The 18172-nt window shown below is 53.8% G+C and overlaps 2 protein-coding genes across 2 annotated transcripts in view; one reads left to right on the top strand and one right to left on the bottom strand.

Moving 5' to 3' along the window:
• SEMA4B (semaphorin 4B) overlaps positions 1-13703 on the top strand; it is a 43585-nt gene extending 29882 nt beyond the window's left edge. The window contains exons 3-15 of the mRNA XM_055417834.2: positions 2203-2366; positions 2534-2596; positions 4530-4628; positions 5273-5384; positions 5607-5720; positions 5865-6016; positions 7297-7478; positions 7587-7737; positions 8982-9192; positions 9279-9394; positions 9598-9764; positions 11676-11755; positions 12015-13703. Coding sequence (XP_055273809.1) covers positions 2203-2366; positions 2534-2596; positions 4530-4628; positions 5273-5384; positions 5607-5720; positions 5865-6016; positions 7297-7478; positions 7587-7737; positions 8982-9192; positions 9279-9394; positions 9598-9764; positions 11676-11755; positions 12015-12757 — 2354 coding nt within the window. The 3' untranslated portion in view covers positions 12758-13703. The remainder of the gene's footprint in view (positions 1-2202; positions 2367-2533; positions 2597-4529; positions 4629-5272; positions 5385-5606; positions 5721-5864; positions 6017-7296; positions 7479-7586; positions 7738-8981; positions 9193-9278; positions 9395-9597; positions 9765-11675; positions 11756-12014) is intronic.
• A 1088-nt stretch (positions 13704-14791) lies between these two features.
• On the bottom strand, positions 14792-18030 carry CIB1 (calcium and integrin binding 1). Its single transcript, XM_055417838.2, has 7 exons — positions 17808-18030; positions 17631-17665; positions 16485-16593; positions 15716-15866; positions 15461-15579; positions 15289-15377; positions 14792-15047 (listed from the first exon to the last, which is right to left on the bottom strand). Exons 1-7 carry the CDS (start codon positions 17856-17858, stop codon positions 15026-15028), a joined length of 576 nt encoding a protein of 191 aa, XP_055273813.1. The 5' UTR covers positions 17859-18030; the 3' UTR covers positions 14792-15025.
• Between the last annotated feature and the right edge of the window lie 142 nt (positions 18031-18172).

The following is an 18172-nucleotide window of genomic DNA, read 5'->3' as shown; positions in this document are numbered from 1 at the left end:
TTCCTTCAGCATGAACAGCCAGGTAAAAAGCCTGGCTCCCCCCAGAAAGGCTGGTATGTGATCTTCCTCTTGAACAGCGAGGACAAGGTAACCTGATTTTCCTTTTCTCTTTGGCCACTGGGAGGCTCAACACTAAATACAGAGCCCATGTCCGGTAGCTGTCTGAGGAGACCTTATGACCTGCTGATGTGACCCCGTCCTTCCTTTCTGGTTTAGATGCTGCCTTCAGATTTTTTTTCCCCCTCCGTTCCTGATTTTTAGCATTTATATTTCATTACGTTCTTTTCTTCATGTTTCCTTGCCCTTTGTGGAACCAGGCTGGGGGTATGTAAAAATGCTTACCCTGTAAACACACACAAAGCTGTCTTCACAACTGCTTTGTTGGCATGGTGCATTTTTTTTTTTTTTGCTTCCTCAGCTTCATGAAACTGTTAGCGTGATTGCAGTCTACTGGTCAGTTACGAGATGCTTGGGGTTGGGCACAGTGGCTGCTTTTTGCTTGTTTTTCTTTTCTTATCAGCTGCTTAGAATTTTTAAAATAATTTTCCTCCAAATCCATTAGTCACAAGAGCACAGGCGGTACCCTGGTGGATAGATGTGTGTGTTTATCTTCTTCTTCCTTTCCTTCTAATTTATTTTTTTGGCATTGCACAAGTGTAACCTGTGGAATCAAAAAAATGATAACAAGCGCAAAGGGAAAAATACCTAGAATTCTACCAGGATACCACTTTTCAGTATTTTGTGATTCATCCTTCTTGACTTTTTTTTTTCTATGTTTATATTTTTCCCACAAAAATATCGAATCTAACTATGCGTAAGGTTTTTTTCACTTTCATTTACTAGTAGATAACTAGTATCTTTCCTTGTTATTACATATTCTACAAGAATGAAACCCTGGAGAAGGAAATGGCGACCCACTCCAGTACTCTTGCCTGGAAAATTCCATGGACAGAGGAACCTTGTAGGCTACAGTTCATGGGGTCGCAAAGAGTCAGACACGACTGAGCAACTTCACTTCACAACAGTGAAAGATACTTTAAATTTATATGTTATATACATGCACATAGTTGTTTTTTTAAAAACCATTGAAAGACTTATTGTGAAATGCAGTAATTGCCTCAGTCTTCCCCAGCCGCAGGCCTGGGTGAAAGGGGCAATTTTAATTATTTAGACTTCTTGTTACAGAGTGGTTCCCTTAAATAAAATGTTTACTCCATGATTTCTTGGTTTATTGGATTTACTGACTTGCTCCTAAGAAAAGTAAAGGTTTCCATCACTTCCATCACCCTTCCTTACTTCCTCCAAACATTGCCTCTATATTTGGTTACCTTTGCAATTAAAATGTAAGTAATATATTTAAGCCTCAAGTTCTTGTTCTGCAAACCGTAGTCTCTTGTGGCCCTTCCTCTCAGAGGCCCTTCCTCTCAGAGGAAGATACGGAGACTGCATTTTCCTTGATTTCCTTTCACCCACCCCACCCCCCACCCCAGCATCACAATGCTTGTCTGATGTACATTCCAGTTTCTGAGGTCAAGGTTATTAGCATTTACATTCTGTTTAATAACCATAAATCGGCCATGAGTGGCGTGAAGCAGTGCTGAGAACTGAAGGCTGGAGCCCCGTGCTTGCATTCCCCTGTGACTCGTGTTCACTGCTGCCCACAGGAGTGGGCTGTGCTTACAAGTCCTTCTCTTTGGGTCCAGTGCTACTCAAAGGAGAATGTTAAAGAGACTCTCGTTTCTTACATTCTGGTAGATGCTCAAAATCCATCACTTTCTGTTTCAGTTCACTTAATATTTTGACCATGCCTTTCTTAGATAACTTTGCCTGTTTGTCCGGAGTTGCTATGACAACAGCGTTTTACCAGCTGCATGGTATTCTGGCATAGAAAGTGTTGAGATTTCTTTTTACCCAGCCCCCTGTGGTTGGATTTGAGGTGATTTCAGTCTTTCATTAACATGAATGGTGCTGTAACTAATATTCTTTGACATTCATCATTGTGTGTTTGTTTCGTACATAATGTTTGAGAATCTGGGAGTGCTGCTGCCCTTAACTCTGACTGCCGGTTCTCAGCCCCATGTACCCACTGCCTTGCTGATCTACCTTCAACCGCATCTGTCAGTTCCAGAGGTTGGTGGTTGGTGTAAGAGCGTTCTCAGGGCAGGAGTGGCCCCCAGGTAATGTCCATCATCTTCTCTTCAGGCTCTGAAAAGCGGCCATTCCTCAGATTTGAAGCTGAAAACATCGTCAACTACACAGCCCTCCTGCTGAGCAAGGATGGCAGGACTGTGTATGTGGGTGCTCGAGAGGCCCTCTTGGCACTCAACAGCAGCGTCAGCTTCCTGCCAGGCGGGGAGTACCAGGAGGTCAGATGATGCTCAGGGGTAGGCTGGGTGGAGGGTGCCAGTGGGCGGGAGGGTGGGGGTGGAACTTCTGGGTCCCAGGATGATGCCAGTAGGGGAGGGGCAAAGAAACGAGAGGCGGAGCCTCTGTTCCCAGGCGCACACTGACCTTTCTCTTTCTGGTTCCCCAGCTGCTGTGGCACGCAGATGCAGAGAGAAAGCAGCAGTGCAGCTTCAAGGGCAAGGACCCAGAGGTGAGCCGGCACCTGGAGGTGACCTGGGCTGGAGGAGGGCTGTAGGTGGTAGGTCTGGGCCCAGGATGGAGGCTGGAGGTGGGAGCAGATGCTGCAAGCTGCGGTGGAAAGGACATGGGCTTCTGAGATGGCCAGACCCAGGTTTGTGTCTCAACCTTGTACTTTTTAATCTCTGTGACCTTGGACAAATGGGTTTGCCTCTCAGAGCCTTAGTAAAATGGGGATAAGGGTGCCTGTCTCACTGGACTCACCACGAGAATTCAGTGAGCTAATACATATAATAAGGGCCAAATAGATGTCAGCTTCCAGCAGGAGCAGTGATTGGGTGGGGGTGGGAGTCTGTCCCTTTGAGGATGGTGCTTGATGTGGCAGGCCTGACATATTCCAGCTTGGTTTTGGCCAGACCGAGGAGTGGGGACCAGTCAGCCCAGAGTTCTTTGGGAAGACTCCACACCATTCCCAGAGGCCTCCTGGTACTGAGTGTAGTTGGGGGCAGCTAAGGAGAAGGCAAAAGGCACCAGTCTTGGGGTCAAGACACAAGTTCAGGGAATTTCATGGGGTCCAATGGTTAGGACTCCTAATCCCTGGTCGGGTAACTAAAATCCCATAAGCCAAGTGGCATGACCCCCCCCGCCCAATTTTTTTTTTAAGACACAGGTTCAAGTCCTGACTGCTTTCGATTTCTTTTATTCAACAGAAATGTATTAAGTACTTACTCTTTGCCTGGGTGCTTTGAGACACTGGTTATTATCGTTGTTGTTGAATCACAAAGTGTGTGCAACTGTTTGCAACCCTATGAACTGCTGCACACCAGGCTTCTCTGTCCATCACTGTCTCCCTGAGTTTCCTCAAATTCGTGTCCATTGAGACAGTGATAACATCCAACCATCTCATCCTCTGTTGCCCGCTTCTCCTCTTGCCCTCAGTCTTTCCCAGCATCAGGGTCTTTTCCAGTGAGTTGACTCTTCACATCAGGTGACCAAAGTATTGGAGCTTCAGCATCAGTCCTTTCAATGAATATTCAGGGTTGATTTCCTTTAGGGTTGACTGGTTTGATCTCCTGGTTATTATATCATTGTGAAAAAGAAGAAATCAGTCTTGTTTTAAGGGTGGTCAGGTTACATTTCCTTTAGAAAGTGACATTTGAGCCAAGATTAGAAGGAGGGGTGAGGGGTTTGACATGGAGAAAGAACAGGACTGTGGATGTCACTCTGAGGTATTTGGGGAACCGCTGACAGGCTGAGCGGGGCAGTCACGTGGTGTAGTGTGGGTTTTCAGAAAGTCGCTCTAACCACTGTGGTGGGGAGCGGGCTCCTGGGGGCAAGGATAGAGGGAGACCAGTGAGGGCCGAGAGGGGATGGTGCCCCAGACCAGGGTTGGACCAGCAAAGGGAGCGAGAAGTCTCGGTCAGATCCTGGACATATCTCGAAGATGGAGCCCCAGGATTTCCTGATGGAAGAACCAGGCTGGGGGTGGCATAAGAGGGGAGTCGAGGATGCTGTGAGGTTTGGGGCCTGAGAAGATGGAGTTGGCATCTATGAAAGCAGGGAGATCCCAGAGGAGGGAGTTTTGGGGGAACAGTCAGAAGCTCAGGAGATGCCTGTTAGGACACTCTCTCAGAGGCAGTCTGCGAGTCTGGAGTCCAGGGTTCAGGGCTGTGTGTTTCCTCCTGTTTTGGGCTCAACTTCCTCACCAGGTGGGGGATAAGACAGCTCAAAAGGGAAATATTCTGTGCCTTCACCCCAGGCTGAAGTGAAGTTTCCTAGTCACAGAGCTAGCTGAGCCCCAAGGTCCTCTCCTACACACACGCACACGCTCCGTGATTCTCCGTCTCCTCTGCTCCAGGAGGCGCTGTCCCTTGGGTCTGGTGGGGGGCCCTCAGAGGCGCCCCCTGGTGGCATGTCTGTGCCTGACATTCTCCTCCTTCCTCCAGCGGGACTGTCAAAACTACGTCAAGATCCTCCTGCCACTCAACAGCAGCCACCTGATTGCCTGCGGCACGGAGGCCTTCAGCCCTGCGTGCACCTACATTGTGAGTGCCCCTCTGCACCCCGGGCCGGCCCAGGAAGTAGCCCTCTTTCTGCCCTCCGGGAACTGGTCTGTAGCACTGACCCCTGGTGAAGGGCAGGGTCCTGGTGGGAGGCTTCTGGGAGGCCAAGGGCCCTGAGAGCCCATGGCACCCTGCCCCAGCCCTGATGGGTGGGTCTCCCTGCAGGGGGCGGGGAGAGGAGGACGGATCCATAGGATTCCCTGGGCACAAAGATCCTGGCTGACCCACGATCACACCCTCTCACTTCCTCCAGCTCTCGCTAATCCCCGCCAGCCCACCGCAGCCACCCTCCTCATCACACACACACTCTTGTGTTTCTGCCCTTTACATAACTTTGCGGAGGGTGGTGTGGGTCGGAGCAGCCAGGTTCCGAGTCAGACGTTCCTGGGTTTGAACCACATCACTGCCCTTTCCTGTCTCATGTCGCCTTTCAGAGCCACTTCTCTGCCCCATGGGCCAGCCACCATGAGGGGTCATGGTGAGGCGCTGCGGGGACTGTGCCCCAGGGGCCAGGATGGGGCGGAGGCCCTCGGACCGCTGCCCTCGCCTGAACACCTCCCTGCTCTTCTGCCGAGCTCGCTCACTCCCCGGTGTGGCCCTGACCTCCCCGCTCTGCTCCCCTGCAGGACGTGGAGAACTTCACCCTCGCACAGGACAAGCGGGGGAACGTCCTCCTGGAAGATGGCAAGGGTCGTTGTCCTTTTGACCCCAATTTCAAGTCCACAGCCCTGGTGGTCGGTGAGTGGGGGGCGGGGCAGGCAGAGGGGCCCGGGAGGTCAGTGCTATGCTGGTTCCCAGGGGTGCAGCAACCCCGGGCGGCTTTCAGTGTGGCTCTTCTTAGTTCTTACTCCCTCCTCTGTCTTCCTCAAGCAAGAAGGGCAGCACTCAGGTCACTGTGGGCCCTGAGCGGGAAGGGGCCGTGCCCAGGGCCCATTCCCATGGGAAATGTTCTCTTGGCAGATGGCGAGCTGTACACGGGAACAGTCAGCAGCTTCCAGGGGAATGACCCGACCATCTCCAGGAGCCAAACCCTGCGCCCCATCAAGACCGAGAGCTCCCTCAACTGGCTTCAAGGTGAAATCCTCCCGCCGCCCACCCAGTGGGCAGTCACCAGGCCCCAGGGAGGGGGCCCTGTCCCCCTAGCAGGGCCAGAGAGCAGAGTCTCGCCTGTCTGGGATTGCTGGGCTGATGATGCTCCCAATCGGCCTCCCCCCACAGACCCAGCGTTTATGGCCTCAGCCTACATTCCTGAGAGCCTGGGCAGCTCGGAAGGGGACGATGACAAGATCTACTTCTTCTTCAGTGAGACTGGCCAGGAGTTGGAATTCTTTGAGAACACCATAGTGTCCCGCATCGCCCGTATCTGCAAGGTGAGGGGGCTGGGCCACCCCAGAGGCTCCACGTCTGTGGCCTTCTCCTGCCTTCCAGAAGGAACGGCGTGGCTACTGGCAGTTCTCTTTTTTTCTTGAATTTTTGGCTGAGCTACATCTTCACTGCTTCCAGGCTCTTCTCTAGTTGCGGTGAGCAGGAGCTTTTCTCTAGCTGTGGTGCATGGGCTTCTCATTGCGGATGCTTCTCTTGTTGCGGAGCCCAGGCTGTACTTGCAGCTCAGTAGGTGTGGTGCACGGGCTTAGTTGCCCTGTAACATGTGGGATCTTCCTGGACCAGGGATCAAATCCATGTCCCCTACATTGGCTGGTGGATTCATAACCACTGGACCACCAGAGAAGTCTTCTCTTCTTTTAAGTTAAAATGTCTGTTTTTTTTTTCTTATTTAAAAAAAGTGTGAAACATAGCAAAGTACACATAAAAATCACAAGATAAAGAGGCAGCTTGGCATGGTGATTAAGAGTGTCGACGCTGGAGCCCAGCTGCCTGGGTTCAAACCCTGCAGGTCGTGTGATCTTGGGCAATTTCCCTGCTGAGAAATCTGTTTTGGTTCCCTCCTGTTCAGCATGTATGGGAGCTTAGAAATGTGCTGAACAACCACTAGATGGTGTCTGTCGGTGTTATAGTCTCATCCTTCCACAACACGTGACCACTGTTAACAGTTTAGAATGTTCCTTGCTAATCTTTATTCTCTTGCACCTGTGTAAAGACATACATATTTCTATTTTGTAAAACCACGTGCAAACAAAGAGATACTGTAATGCAGCTCTTTAGCTTCCCTTTCTGCTCAGCAGTAAATCGTGACTTTTTTTCATGTTTGTAGGCAGACTTCCCTTCGTCCTTTTTTCTGGCTCCTTGCAGTTAGGGAAGCACTGTCTTTTACCTAGCCAGCCTTCTGGCAAGGGGAGACTGAAGGCTGCCACTTCAAGTCTTTTTTTTTTTAATTTATTGTTTATATGAAATTTAGATCTAGCGGGAGGCGCGCTGTCTCTATGTATATATACACACACACATGTATTGGCCCTGGGATGCAACTTGTGGGATCTTAGTTCCCTGATCAGGAATTGAACCAGCGTCCCCTGCACTGGAAGAATAGAGTCTTAAGCACTGAACCACCAGGGAAGTCCCCTATCTCTTGATCTGAGATGAGCTCAGGCCTGATGTTGTATCTGTCAGGCCCTTCCTGATGTCTGTCTCAGCCACTGCTGGGAGGGGCAGCGAGGAGCCGTCCCTGAGCCCAGCCCCTCTCTCCCTCACGCAGGGCGACGAGGGGGGCGGGCGCGTCCTGCAGCAGCGCTGGACATCCTTCCTGAAGGCACAGCTGGTGTGCCTGCGGCCTGACGACGGCTTCCCGTTCAACGTGCTGCAGGACGTGTTCACACTGACGCCCCGCCCCGAGGACTGGCCGGACACCCTCTTCTACGGGGTCTTCACATCCCAGTGGTGCGCCCCCCGGGACCTAACTGGGAACGGGCTGGGTGAGGGGTGACTGGCTGACCTCACCGTGAACCCCAAGGCTCCTGGGGCTCATTCAGCCAACTTCCTCGGTAGGAACGGGGGGACCACGGAGGGCTCTGCCGTCTGTGTCTTCACCATGAAGGACGTGCAGTCGACCTTCAATGGCTTCTACAAGGAGGTGAACCGCGAGACGCAGCAGTGGTACACAGTGACCCACCCAGTACCCTCGCCCCGGCCGGGCGCGGTGAGTGCTGCTCCTTTCCCCAGGGCAGCGAGCTGGGAGGACGGGTCCACACCCCGTGCTGGGCTTGCTTGCTTTCTCTAAGTCTGTTGTCTCATCTTGAAAGTTGGGGCAGAACCCAGGGCTGCTTGTCCTTCCAAGTTCAACATGACCGTGGACGTCAGGATGGCAGTGGGCTGGACAGGGCTGTCCTGTCAGAGCGCTGCCTGCAGCATGACTCTCCCACTCCCACAGTGAGCTCCTTGTTGAGTGGCCGGCCGTGGGCAAATGGTCCTCTCTTCTTTCCTTCCAGCCTCATGGGCTCCTCACGAAGCAGACCTTGAAACAAGGATGTGGGTTCTGGCAGTTTCTAGGGGAGTTACTCCCCGGAAGCAGCAAAGAGGGGACAGGATTGTGTAGGGAGGTGCGGAGCCAAGAAAGCGGGGGTTGCCACGCTGCTGCTGCTGTGGGCACCTGGAGCTGAGGCCCTGGGGCCCTGGGAGACTACATGGAGTACATCTCAGCATTGTCCCACTGGGGTGTTTGTTACCAGCTGCTGAACCTCAGTGATTGAGGGTCACTCTTGAATGTTAATTCCTGGAGCTGCTACAGAGAATGCCTCTGGGCAGAGAGAATCAGGAACCCTTGTGCTGTCGCTCATTCGTGTCTGACTCTTTGTGACCCCATGGACTGTAGCCTCCAGACTCCTCTGTCCATGGGGATTCTCCAGGCAAGAATACTAGAGTGGGTTGCCATGTCCTCTTCCAGGGGATCTTCCCGACCCAAGGACTCGAATTGGGGTCTCCTGCATTGCAGGCGGATTCTTTAACAGCTGAGCTATCAGGGAAGCCCAGGAAGCCTCTGGCAATATGGCAAACTAACTGCAGGCACCCTTGTGGCCCCTACACTAGGGCACCTTGCTCAGCCGGGGCTTCTTGAGAAAGGAACTCTCACTTCCTGCTGAAAGGATGCTCCAGGAGCAGAAAGGGGGGTGGGGGAAGGGTGGGCAGGAAGGAGAGGTGGTTGGTGGGCAGAGAGGGGGAAACCCTGGCAGCCAGGGCCCATGGCCCCACATCCTTGGACCTGCAGATAAGTGTGTTGGCTCCTCACAACGGGAGAGCCATGCTGTGGCCTGGCTTCTGAGGGTGGGGGAATCCCTGCTGTCCACTGGGGAGGCAGGGCTTGGCAGTGCCGGCAGAATCTGTAGGGCACCCGTCCTGCGGGCCACCCCAAAGCCGCCCACCCCAAGCCAGCACCTTCTCCTTCAGTGCATCACCAATAGCGCCCGCGAGAGGAAGATCAACTCGTCGTTGCAGCTCCCCGACCGCGTGCTGAACTTCCTCAAGGACCACTTCCTGATGGACGGACAGGTCCGCAGCCGCATGCTGCTGCTGCAGCCCCAGGCCCGCTACCAGCGCGTGGCCGTCCACCGCGTGCCTGCCCTGAACCGCACCTACGATGTCCTCTTCCTGGGCACTGGTGAGTGCCCACCGCAGGCGGGCTGGGGGTCATGGGGGCATGGGTGGCAGGCTCCTCACAGGGCCTGAGCAACGTCCCTGTCGCAGGTGACGGCTGGGTGCACAAGGCAGTGAGTGTGGGCACCGCAGTGCACATCATCGAAGAGCTCCAGGTCTTCCCGGCAGGACAGCCCGTGCGGAACCTGCTCCTGGACGCCGACGGGGTGAGCAGAGCGGGGAATCCGGGCAGTGGGCTTGGGGTGCCCCGCCCTCCTGCCCCAGCCGGGTGGAAAGATCCAGGTTCCAGGCATGAGCTATCGGAATGTGACGGGGGGTGGGGCCAGGTGCGTGAGAAGCGGCTCCCAGGAGGTGGCTTTGTGGGGCACAGGAGCCGAGGCCTGCCTCCCATGCTGCGTGTCTCTTGCAGGGATTGCTGTACGCTGCCTCATACTCGAGCGTAGTCAAGGTGCCTGTGGCCAACTGCAGCCTGTACCAGAGCTGCGGGGACTGCCTCCTGGCCCGGGACCCCTACTGCGTTTGGAACGGCTCGAGGTGTGTGTCCATCAGCCTCTACCAGCCGGAGGTGGCCTCCAGGTGAGAGCTCGTTCGGGCCCCTTCCCCTTGTCCCTCCTGGCGCACCCGCCTCCAGGTGCCTCTGCTTTAGACCCTCTGTGGAATCACCACACAGCCTCATTTGTGTCCGCTGTCTGGGCATCATTTTTTATTTTAATAATTTTATTTATTTTTGACTGTGCTGGGTCTTCGTTGCTATGCAGGCTTTGCCCTAGTTGTGGCGAGTGGGGGCTGCTCTCTAATTGCAGTGCACAGGCTTCCCCTTGCAGTGGCTTCTCTTGCTGGGGAGCACAGGCTGTAGAGTGTGGGCTTCAGTAGTTGCAGCTCTCAGGCTCTGGAGCACAGGCTCAGGAGTTGTGGTGCACAGGTTGCTTTGCAGCAGGTGAGATGTTCCTGGACCAGGGATTGAAGCCGTTATCTCCTGTGTCAGCAGGTGGATTCTTCACCACCGAACCACCAGGGAAGCCCTGGGCATAATTATTAATCGGCTCCCTTCCTGACTCTCAAAAGAGTTGTAGTTCTGACAGTAAATTATGTTTGCCTTACCCATCTGTAAAGCAGGGACAGGATTTGGTAGTTAGTATGAAATGTCATAGCTGTGAAAAGATTTGCTGAGGAATGTGAATTGGCACATGAATGTAGCTAAATAACAGAAAATAAGGGCTCCATAACAGTCCATTAACAGACCCATTAAGGCACTTCCCTATTGGTCCATTGGTAAGAACTCTGCTCTTCCACCGGAGGGGACGAGGGTTTGTTCCCTGATCAGGAGACTAAGATCCCGAAAGTGGTGTGGCCACTTTGTTTGTTTTGGAAAACAAACCAATTAAAAATTATTTTCAAAATAACTTATCTTGTCTAAGAAAACTTAGACAATAGAAATAAGCACAAACAAAACTACCCAAATTTTACAACCTAGAGAGACTTAGATTTAATATATATCCTCCCAGATTTTCCCACCTATGTGTAATATAAACAAAACTACTTTAACTAAAAAAAAAAAAAAAAAGATTGGCTGCAGTTGGTCTTTGATCTTTGTTGTGACATGTGGGATCTAGTCTCCAGATCAAAAATCAAGCCCAGGCCCCCTGCATTGAAAGCTCAGGGTATTAACCACTGGACCATGAGGGAAGTCCCAAATACATACATTTTAAGTAAAAATTGGATCTGCCCTATTTGTCGTGTCTGTACTTCACTCAAGGGCATACCTGTTTCCAGTTTTCTATTTTAAAACATCACGTGTGTGTGTGTGTACACATACGTATACCTGAAGGGACACTCCAAACAATGCCGCCCTTGTTGTTGAATGGGTAATTGCATTTTTTTAAATTATATTTTAGCTCCACAAAGTTTTGTTTTGTTTTTCATACTTATGTATTTATTTGGTTATTCTGAGTCTTAGTTGCAGCACGTGGGCTCTGATACCCTGACCAGGGATGGAACCTGGGCTCCCTGCATTGGGAGCTCGGACTCTTAGCCACTGGAGCACCAGGGAAGCCTTTGATTGTGATTTTTGTCATGTTTTTAGCCTTTGTGCTTGGTTGAGTTCTGTGTTTTCCAAAATCAAATCAGTGTCTGTGCTTTGCTTTAAAAGAGACAGATATATGTTAATACATACAGATTTGGCTGTCCTTCCAGACGTTCTCTAGGGGCTCACTCTGCTTTAGTGATTAAGGAAGTATCATAGCAACTTTTATATGAAGTAAATACTGTGTAGACAGAAAAGATGTCAGCTCTGTCTACAGAGCCTGTGGGCCAGGGAATCACGAAGGGAGGCCACCTGCCGTTCACCGCTGCCTTGGTCCTGGTGATCCCTGAGCCCTTCCCCAGGCTCACGTCTGCAGGGCTGTGGGTGTGTGCTGCCCAGAGGAGGAGGGGAGATGCAGGCTGGTGGGGTTTCCTGGCCCATCCCGGACTCTCTTTGGTCCCCAGGCCGTGGATCCAGGACATTGAGGGGGGCAATGCCAAGAACCTCTGCAGCCCTTCCAAGGCCCAGGCATCTGTACCAAAAGGTAAGGAGCCCCACCAAAAGGTGGAGGAAAGGCAGGGGCCAAGTCTGCCTGGCAGGCTCCTGCAGCCACTGATGGGTATGAATGCCTTTCCTCGCTTGTTCATCCCTCTGGCCCTGGAAGCAGGGTCCTGGCAAGTGAGACCCACAGTCCCCAAAGTCCCCAAGCTGCCATATAGCAACGAGGCACACAGCCTAGGGGGAGGTGGGTGAGTGAGCCTGGGGCGAGTGGAGACCAGGGACTGTGCCTCTTCTGCCTGCAGGTGAGAAGCCCTGTGAGCAGCTTCATTTCCAGCCCCACACGGTGAACACCTTGGCCTGCCCTCTCCTGTCCAACATGGCGACCCGGCTCTGGCAGCACAACGGGGCTCCCATCAACACCTCGGCCTCCTGCCGCGTGCTGGCCACTGGGGACCTGCTGCTCGTGGGCAGCCATCTGGAGCTGGGACTGTTCCAGTGCTGGTCGCTGGAGGGAGGCATCCAGCAGCTGGAGGCCAGCTACTGCCCGAAGGTGGTGGAGGACGAGGTGGCCGGCCGTGCGGACCGGAGCGGCCGTGTGCCCATCGTCATCAACACGTCCCGGGTGAGCGCGCCGGCGGGTGGCAAGGCCAGCTGGAGCGCAGACAGGTCGTACTGGACGGAGTTCCTGGTGATGTGTGTGCTCTTCGTGTCTGCTGTGGTGCTCCTCATCTTATTCTTCCTCTACCGGCATCGCGGCGGCATGAAGGCCTTCCTGAAGCAGGGGGAGTGTGCCAGCGTGCACCCCAAGACCCGCCCGATGGTGCTGCCGCCTGAGATCCGGCCACTCAATGGCGTGGGCCCCCCTAGCACCCCGCTTGATCACCAAGGCTACCAGGCCCTGTTGGACAGCTCCCTGGGGCCCCGTGTCTTCACGGAGTCAGAGAAGAGGCCACTGAGTATCCAGGACAGCTTCGTGGAAGTGTCCCCGGTGTGCCCCCGGCCCCGGGTCCGCCTGGGCTCTGAGATCCGGGACTCGGTAGTGTGAGGGCAGACTTCTGGAGGTGGCCTCCCTCTGGGGGCCCCGAGTGCTCAGAGCTGGTTGACTGGACCTCTGCTCCTCCTCGTGGAAGAAGCCGCGGTGTCCAGCCCTCGGGAGCGACAGAGCCTGCTGCCAAGTAGCAAGGCCCCCCCTACCCTCCACCCCAGATGGCCATGTCCCTGTGGGTCCTGGCTGAAGATGGGGGCCTGCCCGAGTGAGCAGATGCTCCTTAAGTGAACTGAGCCCTTTGTTTAAAAACAGTCAAAAATGTGAAACAGGAAAAGAGAGACAAGATGACGCCACACATGTGGCCAGCCCAGTGCCCAACTCCCAGCTTCCAGATCGGAAGGATGCATCCAAAGTGGCTGTGTGAGACAGAGCTGAAAATGGCGCACCAACTGGCCTCTTCCGCCTCCCCTACTGTCACAGGCTGCCCCTGCTTACTGCAGAGACGGGCCAGCTTGGGCTCCAAGGGGTCCAGCCTCCCCAGCTGGCGAAGTCCTTGCAGCCATCATCCTGTCACCTCAGGGACCACAGGGTCACACTGGCCCCACAGCCCTCCCAAGGCCCTGGGCTCAGACCCTCCTCCTCCTGGACTTTTCCGGCCTGTATCAGGCTGTGGCCACATTAGAGAGACAGGGCAGCTCCAGCCCAGAAGAGAGTCTATGACAATGAACATCATCCCTCGGAATTCTAGGAAGAGACTGCTGCCTGCCTTCCTCCAGCCTACAAACCTGTGACCCTTTTCCCCATACCTGCCCTGGCCTTCAAACCCAGCCCCCAGTGCATCCCTACACCTTGCAACCTCCACTCTTAAGGGACAACTAAGCCTGTGCACCACTGATAACTGCCCAGCACAGGGACCCTGAGTTTATGTGGGTTTTATATATATTTTTTTAAAATAAAAATGCACTTTACTTTTTTTTTTTTTAATAAAATCTAAAGAATTGAAATTGAATCCTGGGCCCTTCCTCTTAAAGGACTGTTGCTTTTTGAGGTTGGTCTAGTTCTCTGAGTTTTGGGATGTTCTAGGCCCTCTTTCAGGTTGCTAGTGGGCTAATGCCAGCCCAGCCTGGCTGACCACATCTCCCGATGGAGCCAGGTTCTTTTTTTTTTTTTCTTCTTATTTTTGGCTATGCTGGGTCTTCATTGCTGTATAGGCTTTTCTCTAGTTGTGGTAAGTGGGGGCTACTCTGGATGTGGTACGCCGGCTTCTCACTGCAGTGACTTCTCTTGTTGCAGAGCATGGGCTCTAGCGCTCATGGCCGTGGGCTCTAGAGCGTGGGCTCAGGAGCTGTGGTGCATGGGCTTAGTTGCTCCACATCATGTGGGATCTTCCAGGATCAGGGATCGAACCCATGTCTCCTGCATTGGCAGGCAGATTCTTTACCACTGAGCCACCAGGGAAGCCCGAGCCAGGTTTGTAAAGTGGGTAGGGGAGAGGATTTGTTTACTTCAGTCCCTTTACTCTGCATCCCTGGTTCAGTTCAGGGATGGGGTGCAGGGGAAAAGGTCTTTGCTTTTCTTGTTTTGACTTGAAAAGCATTTTTATTTTTCAAATGATCACACAGTGAATCTGACTTTTTTCTTTTGGTACACAGGTCTATGAGTTTTAACACATGTAAAAGTACCCACCACCAATATCAGGATACAAAAGAGTTCCACCCCTTGTGCTCCCATTCATACCCCCTCACAAGGAAAGGTGGGATGGGCAGATACAGTCTGACTTCCTGCTGTCCCCTTCTTTGCATGCATGCTTAGTCGCTCAGTTGTGTCCAAATCTTTGCGATCCCATGGGCCGTAATCCACCAGGCTCCTCTGGCTGTGGGATTCTCCAGGCAAGAATACTGGAGTGGGTTGCCATTTCCTACTCCAGGGGATCTTCCTGACCCAAGGATTGAACCTGGGTCTCCTGCATTAGAGGCAGATTCTTCACCATATCAGCCATCCCCTTTTTTAAGTCCTCCTTAGCCCCAGGGTGACCGAGGGCTCATAAAAGTCCACTCCTTCACACCAGTAATTCTAGTGTTGTACAAAGGCTCAAAACTTCTAAACTTTTATTACTGATTAGTAGAAACACAAATAGAGCGATGACAGTGAGAAGGGGATAGGCCCTGACGTGAAGGGCCCTCCAGAGCCCCGGGCAAGACTGCGCAGTGCCAGCTCCAGGCTGGGCCAGCTTGGCCGGCGCTGACAACACAGTGGGTAACCATGACCACAGCTCAGCAGTGGACATTCTTCAACAGGGTACTGCTACACACGCTGTGGCTCCAATCACAGGACAATCTTAAAGGAACTGAACAAGAGAAGAGTGTGTTGGGGCTTTCTGCTGAAAGAGGAGGGTAAGGACTAAACCCTAAGTTTTCACCTCCCCCAATACCCCTTGGAAGGGGCTGTGTCCCACATGTGTGAATCCCCTCTAGAAGAAGAGTTACTCTAATATATTCAGAGAAAGCAGGAGGCCTTTTCCTACCCCAGGGGCACCTCTGGAAATAACATCCCAGATCTGGTGCAGTAGGTGAGGACCACAGTCATACCTGGCAAAATCTGGTGAGCGGGAGATGACATGCTGGAACTCGGAGAGGTTGATGGTCCCATCCCTATCAATGTCGGACTCTTCTAGGATCTGGAAAGGGGAAGCTTCAAGGCCAAAGCCTAAGACTTCCCTGCCTGCTCCCCGGCCCAGCCCAGCCCGCCCCTACTGCTCACGTTGTCGATGAGCTGCTTCATCTCTGAAGCACTGAGCCGTGTGTCTTCGCTCTCTCCCGTAAGGCAGTTCACGAGCTGGCTCAGGTCTTCTCTGTTCAAGGTTCCATCATCATCAAAGTCTAGAAAGCAGACACAGGAAGCCCAAAAAGAGGTGGTCAGGATGAGCGCCCAGCTCGTGACTCCCTGAGCCCTCAGGCATCTCCACAAAGACCACGTCAGAGGGGCTGGTGGTCCACCCGGCTCCCTGCTCCTTACCGAAGATGCGGAAGGCATAGTGGGACTTGATGTCTGGGGTGGCTGTGTCACTGAATACACTGAGGAGGTCCAAGAAGTCCTCGAAGCTCAGGCTGTCTCTGCTCGGGGAAGTGGAGAAGACCTTGCAGATTCGCTCCTTGAAGGGGTTGGCCTACACAAGAAAGTCCTCTGTGAACACCACACACGAAGCAGCCCAAATCACATATTCAAACGCCACCGGGAAACAAGAGAGCGGTTCAGCCTCTCAGGGGAGAACCATCACCACTTTGGGGCCAGCATAGAAATCAGGAAAACCCATGACCTCACTGCGGAAAGACAGGAATGGCTTTCTGGGCATCAGCTTAACCTAAAGGCAGGCCTGGGAGCAAAGAAGGAAGGAAGAGGAAGGCATTCTAAGCAGAGAGAACAAGATGAGCTGGTTATTTTAAAACACAAATATTGAACCGAGCAATTACTGTGTTACAGGCCAGGCCCATTGCATAAACATTTTCACAGCAGCCCTATGGAAAGGCAATTGGCCTCTGGAAGTGTTTCTCAAACTTCAATAAGGTAATTCAACTCCTATTAAAGGACACAACTTTGAACCTCCAAGAATATGTCTGAGGATCCCAGTGTGCAAAACAGCCTTCTATTACTATATAACTCCCCCGGATGACCTTGATAAAGCACCCAGAAACTTAGGGTGAATAACAGAGAGAAGACTAGAATGGGGAGTAGTGACCATGTGACCTCAGAAGGAGTAGCAGAGGGAGGCTGGTGGGGCTGGCACCTTGAGCTCTGGAAGGCTGAGGATCTGCTCCAAGGACACTCGAGCCTGCAGTGACTCCTCCACACTCCGGTGCTCCTGGGGAAGCAGCTCACAGAACCGTCTGTGGGCTCTGGCAGAAGGAAGAGAACCTGTTAGTGTGCTTTCCTAAGTGTATCACATCCCCCCTCCTGGGCTTGAATACCCATCATGAACCAGCTGCGGAGCTAAGCCCTCAGGAATTCTAAGGCAAGAGGAGATACATCACAAGACAGTACAGGGAATCTGGGAGTCCATCCTTGCGGGTTTACTGTGGGACCCTGTGTCCCAGGCACTGTGCTTGGCCCTGATTCTAGACTCCCCCAGGTTTGGAGAGGTCCAGGAAGGGGCCAGAAATTGGTCTTAAGGAGCAAGCGAAAAAGAGCTAAACTGAAATCTCATTTCATTTCCGGAATCTCCCGCTGCTCCTCAAAGCAGCTACCTTGAACTTTCTCCCACTTTTAGGCCCCACCTCATTCCCACTGGGATTATTTTTTGCCAAGAGAAGCCAAGGAACCTTCTTGCTCAGGTGTGTGGCCACATAAAGCTGGCTAGGAAAGGGCTTCCAGCCCCAGTTCAAATCCTCTTACTCAAGAATGTCGTCTTAGGCAAGTTATCCGACTGTTTCACTGTCCCCATATCTCTCCCGTGAGGGTTACAAAGGAAACCTAGACAACCCTTTAGCAGAGCATGGGAAGTGCTCAGGAAGCGTTAACGGTTACGGTAGTATTCAGATAAAGGAGGAGCCACAGGGCTCCCCAAGGTTTCTCTGGCTTTGCCAGCAGACAAAGCAGCCCAGAACTACAGCAGTCCCGGCCGGACTGGGGCAGGAAGTTCCGTTTTGCAGAAGCCGGGGGGGGGGGGGTCAAAGAGCACCCAACTCCGGCAGGAGGCTGCTCCGCGGTGCACCGCTGGGGCCGCCGGCGCGAGATGGGAGGGCGTGCCGGGAAGAGGTCACAGCCGAGGGCCCGGGGCCCCGGCCTCCAGTTACGGCTCCGCTGCTGGCCTCAAGCAGGCCCCTGCCCCTCCCGCTGGTGGGACCTCGGTTTGCCCATCAGTAAGACTGAGCCTCCCCCGTTCCCGAAGCCGTTCCGAGAGCATCCCGGAGGTGAGGTTCGAAACAGCACTTACAGAAGGATCTCCTGTTTGGTCAGGAACGTCAAGTCCTGGAAGACAAAACGAGAGAGGAGGGTCAGCAGGCCGCCCGGGGCCAGAGGTCGCGCCCACCCGCCTGGCCGCGGCTCGGGGACCGCCCTTCCCCGAGCGCAGGCCGCGCGCCAACTCCCTGGGGACCGGCGTCTCGCGCACCTGGTACTCGGCCAGCAGCTCCTTGGACAGGCGACTGCCCGAACCCCCCATCGCTGCCGCTCGCACACAGCTCCGCCAACTTGTCTCGGGACGCTGGCAACTTTCTCACTTCCGCCCTCGGGCCGCGTCACCACCCGGTGCCCGCAGCAACCGCTCCTGGGGCCGCCGCCCCCCGGGCCTGCCCCCGCCTTAAGGCTCCAGGCCCTCCCAGCCCGGTTCGGCCGGTTGGCTCCCGGCTCCGGGCTGTCCCTGGCGAGCTGGGGGCGGGGCCGGACGCTCCGGGGGCGGGGCCCAGGCCTGACGGCCCCGCCTCCAGGGTGGGCGGGCCGGGCCGGGCCAGGCCGTCTTCGCGCGCTGGCGTGCAG

Source organism: Moschus berezovskii, chromosome 21 (genome assembly GCF_049115385.1).
Source record: "Moschus berezovskii isolate FMDL1 chromosome 21, NW_MosBer_1.0, whole genome shotgun sequence".
In the NCBI taxonomy this organism is placed as follows: Eukaryota; Metazoa; Chordata; class Mammalia; order Artiodactyla; family Moschidae; genus Moschus; species Moschus berezovskii.
The sequence above is the reverse complement of the archived record's forward strand: the minus strand, read 5'-3'. Positions and strand labels throughout refer to the sequence as shown.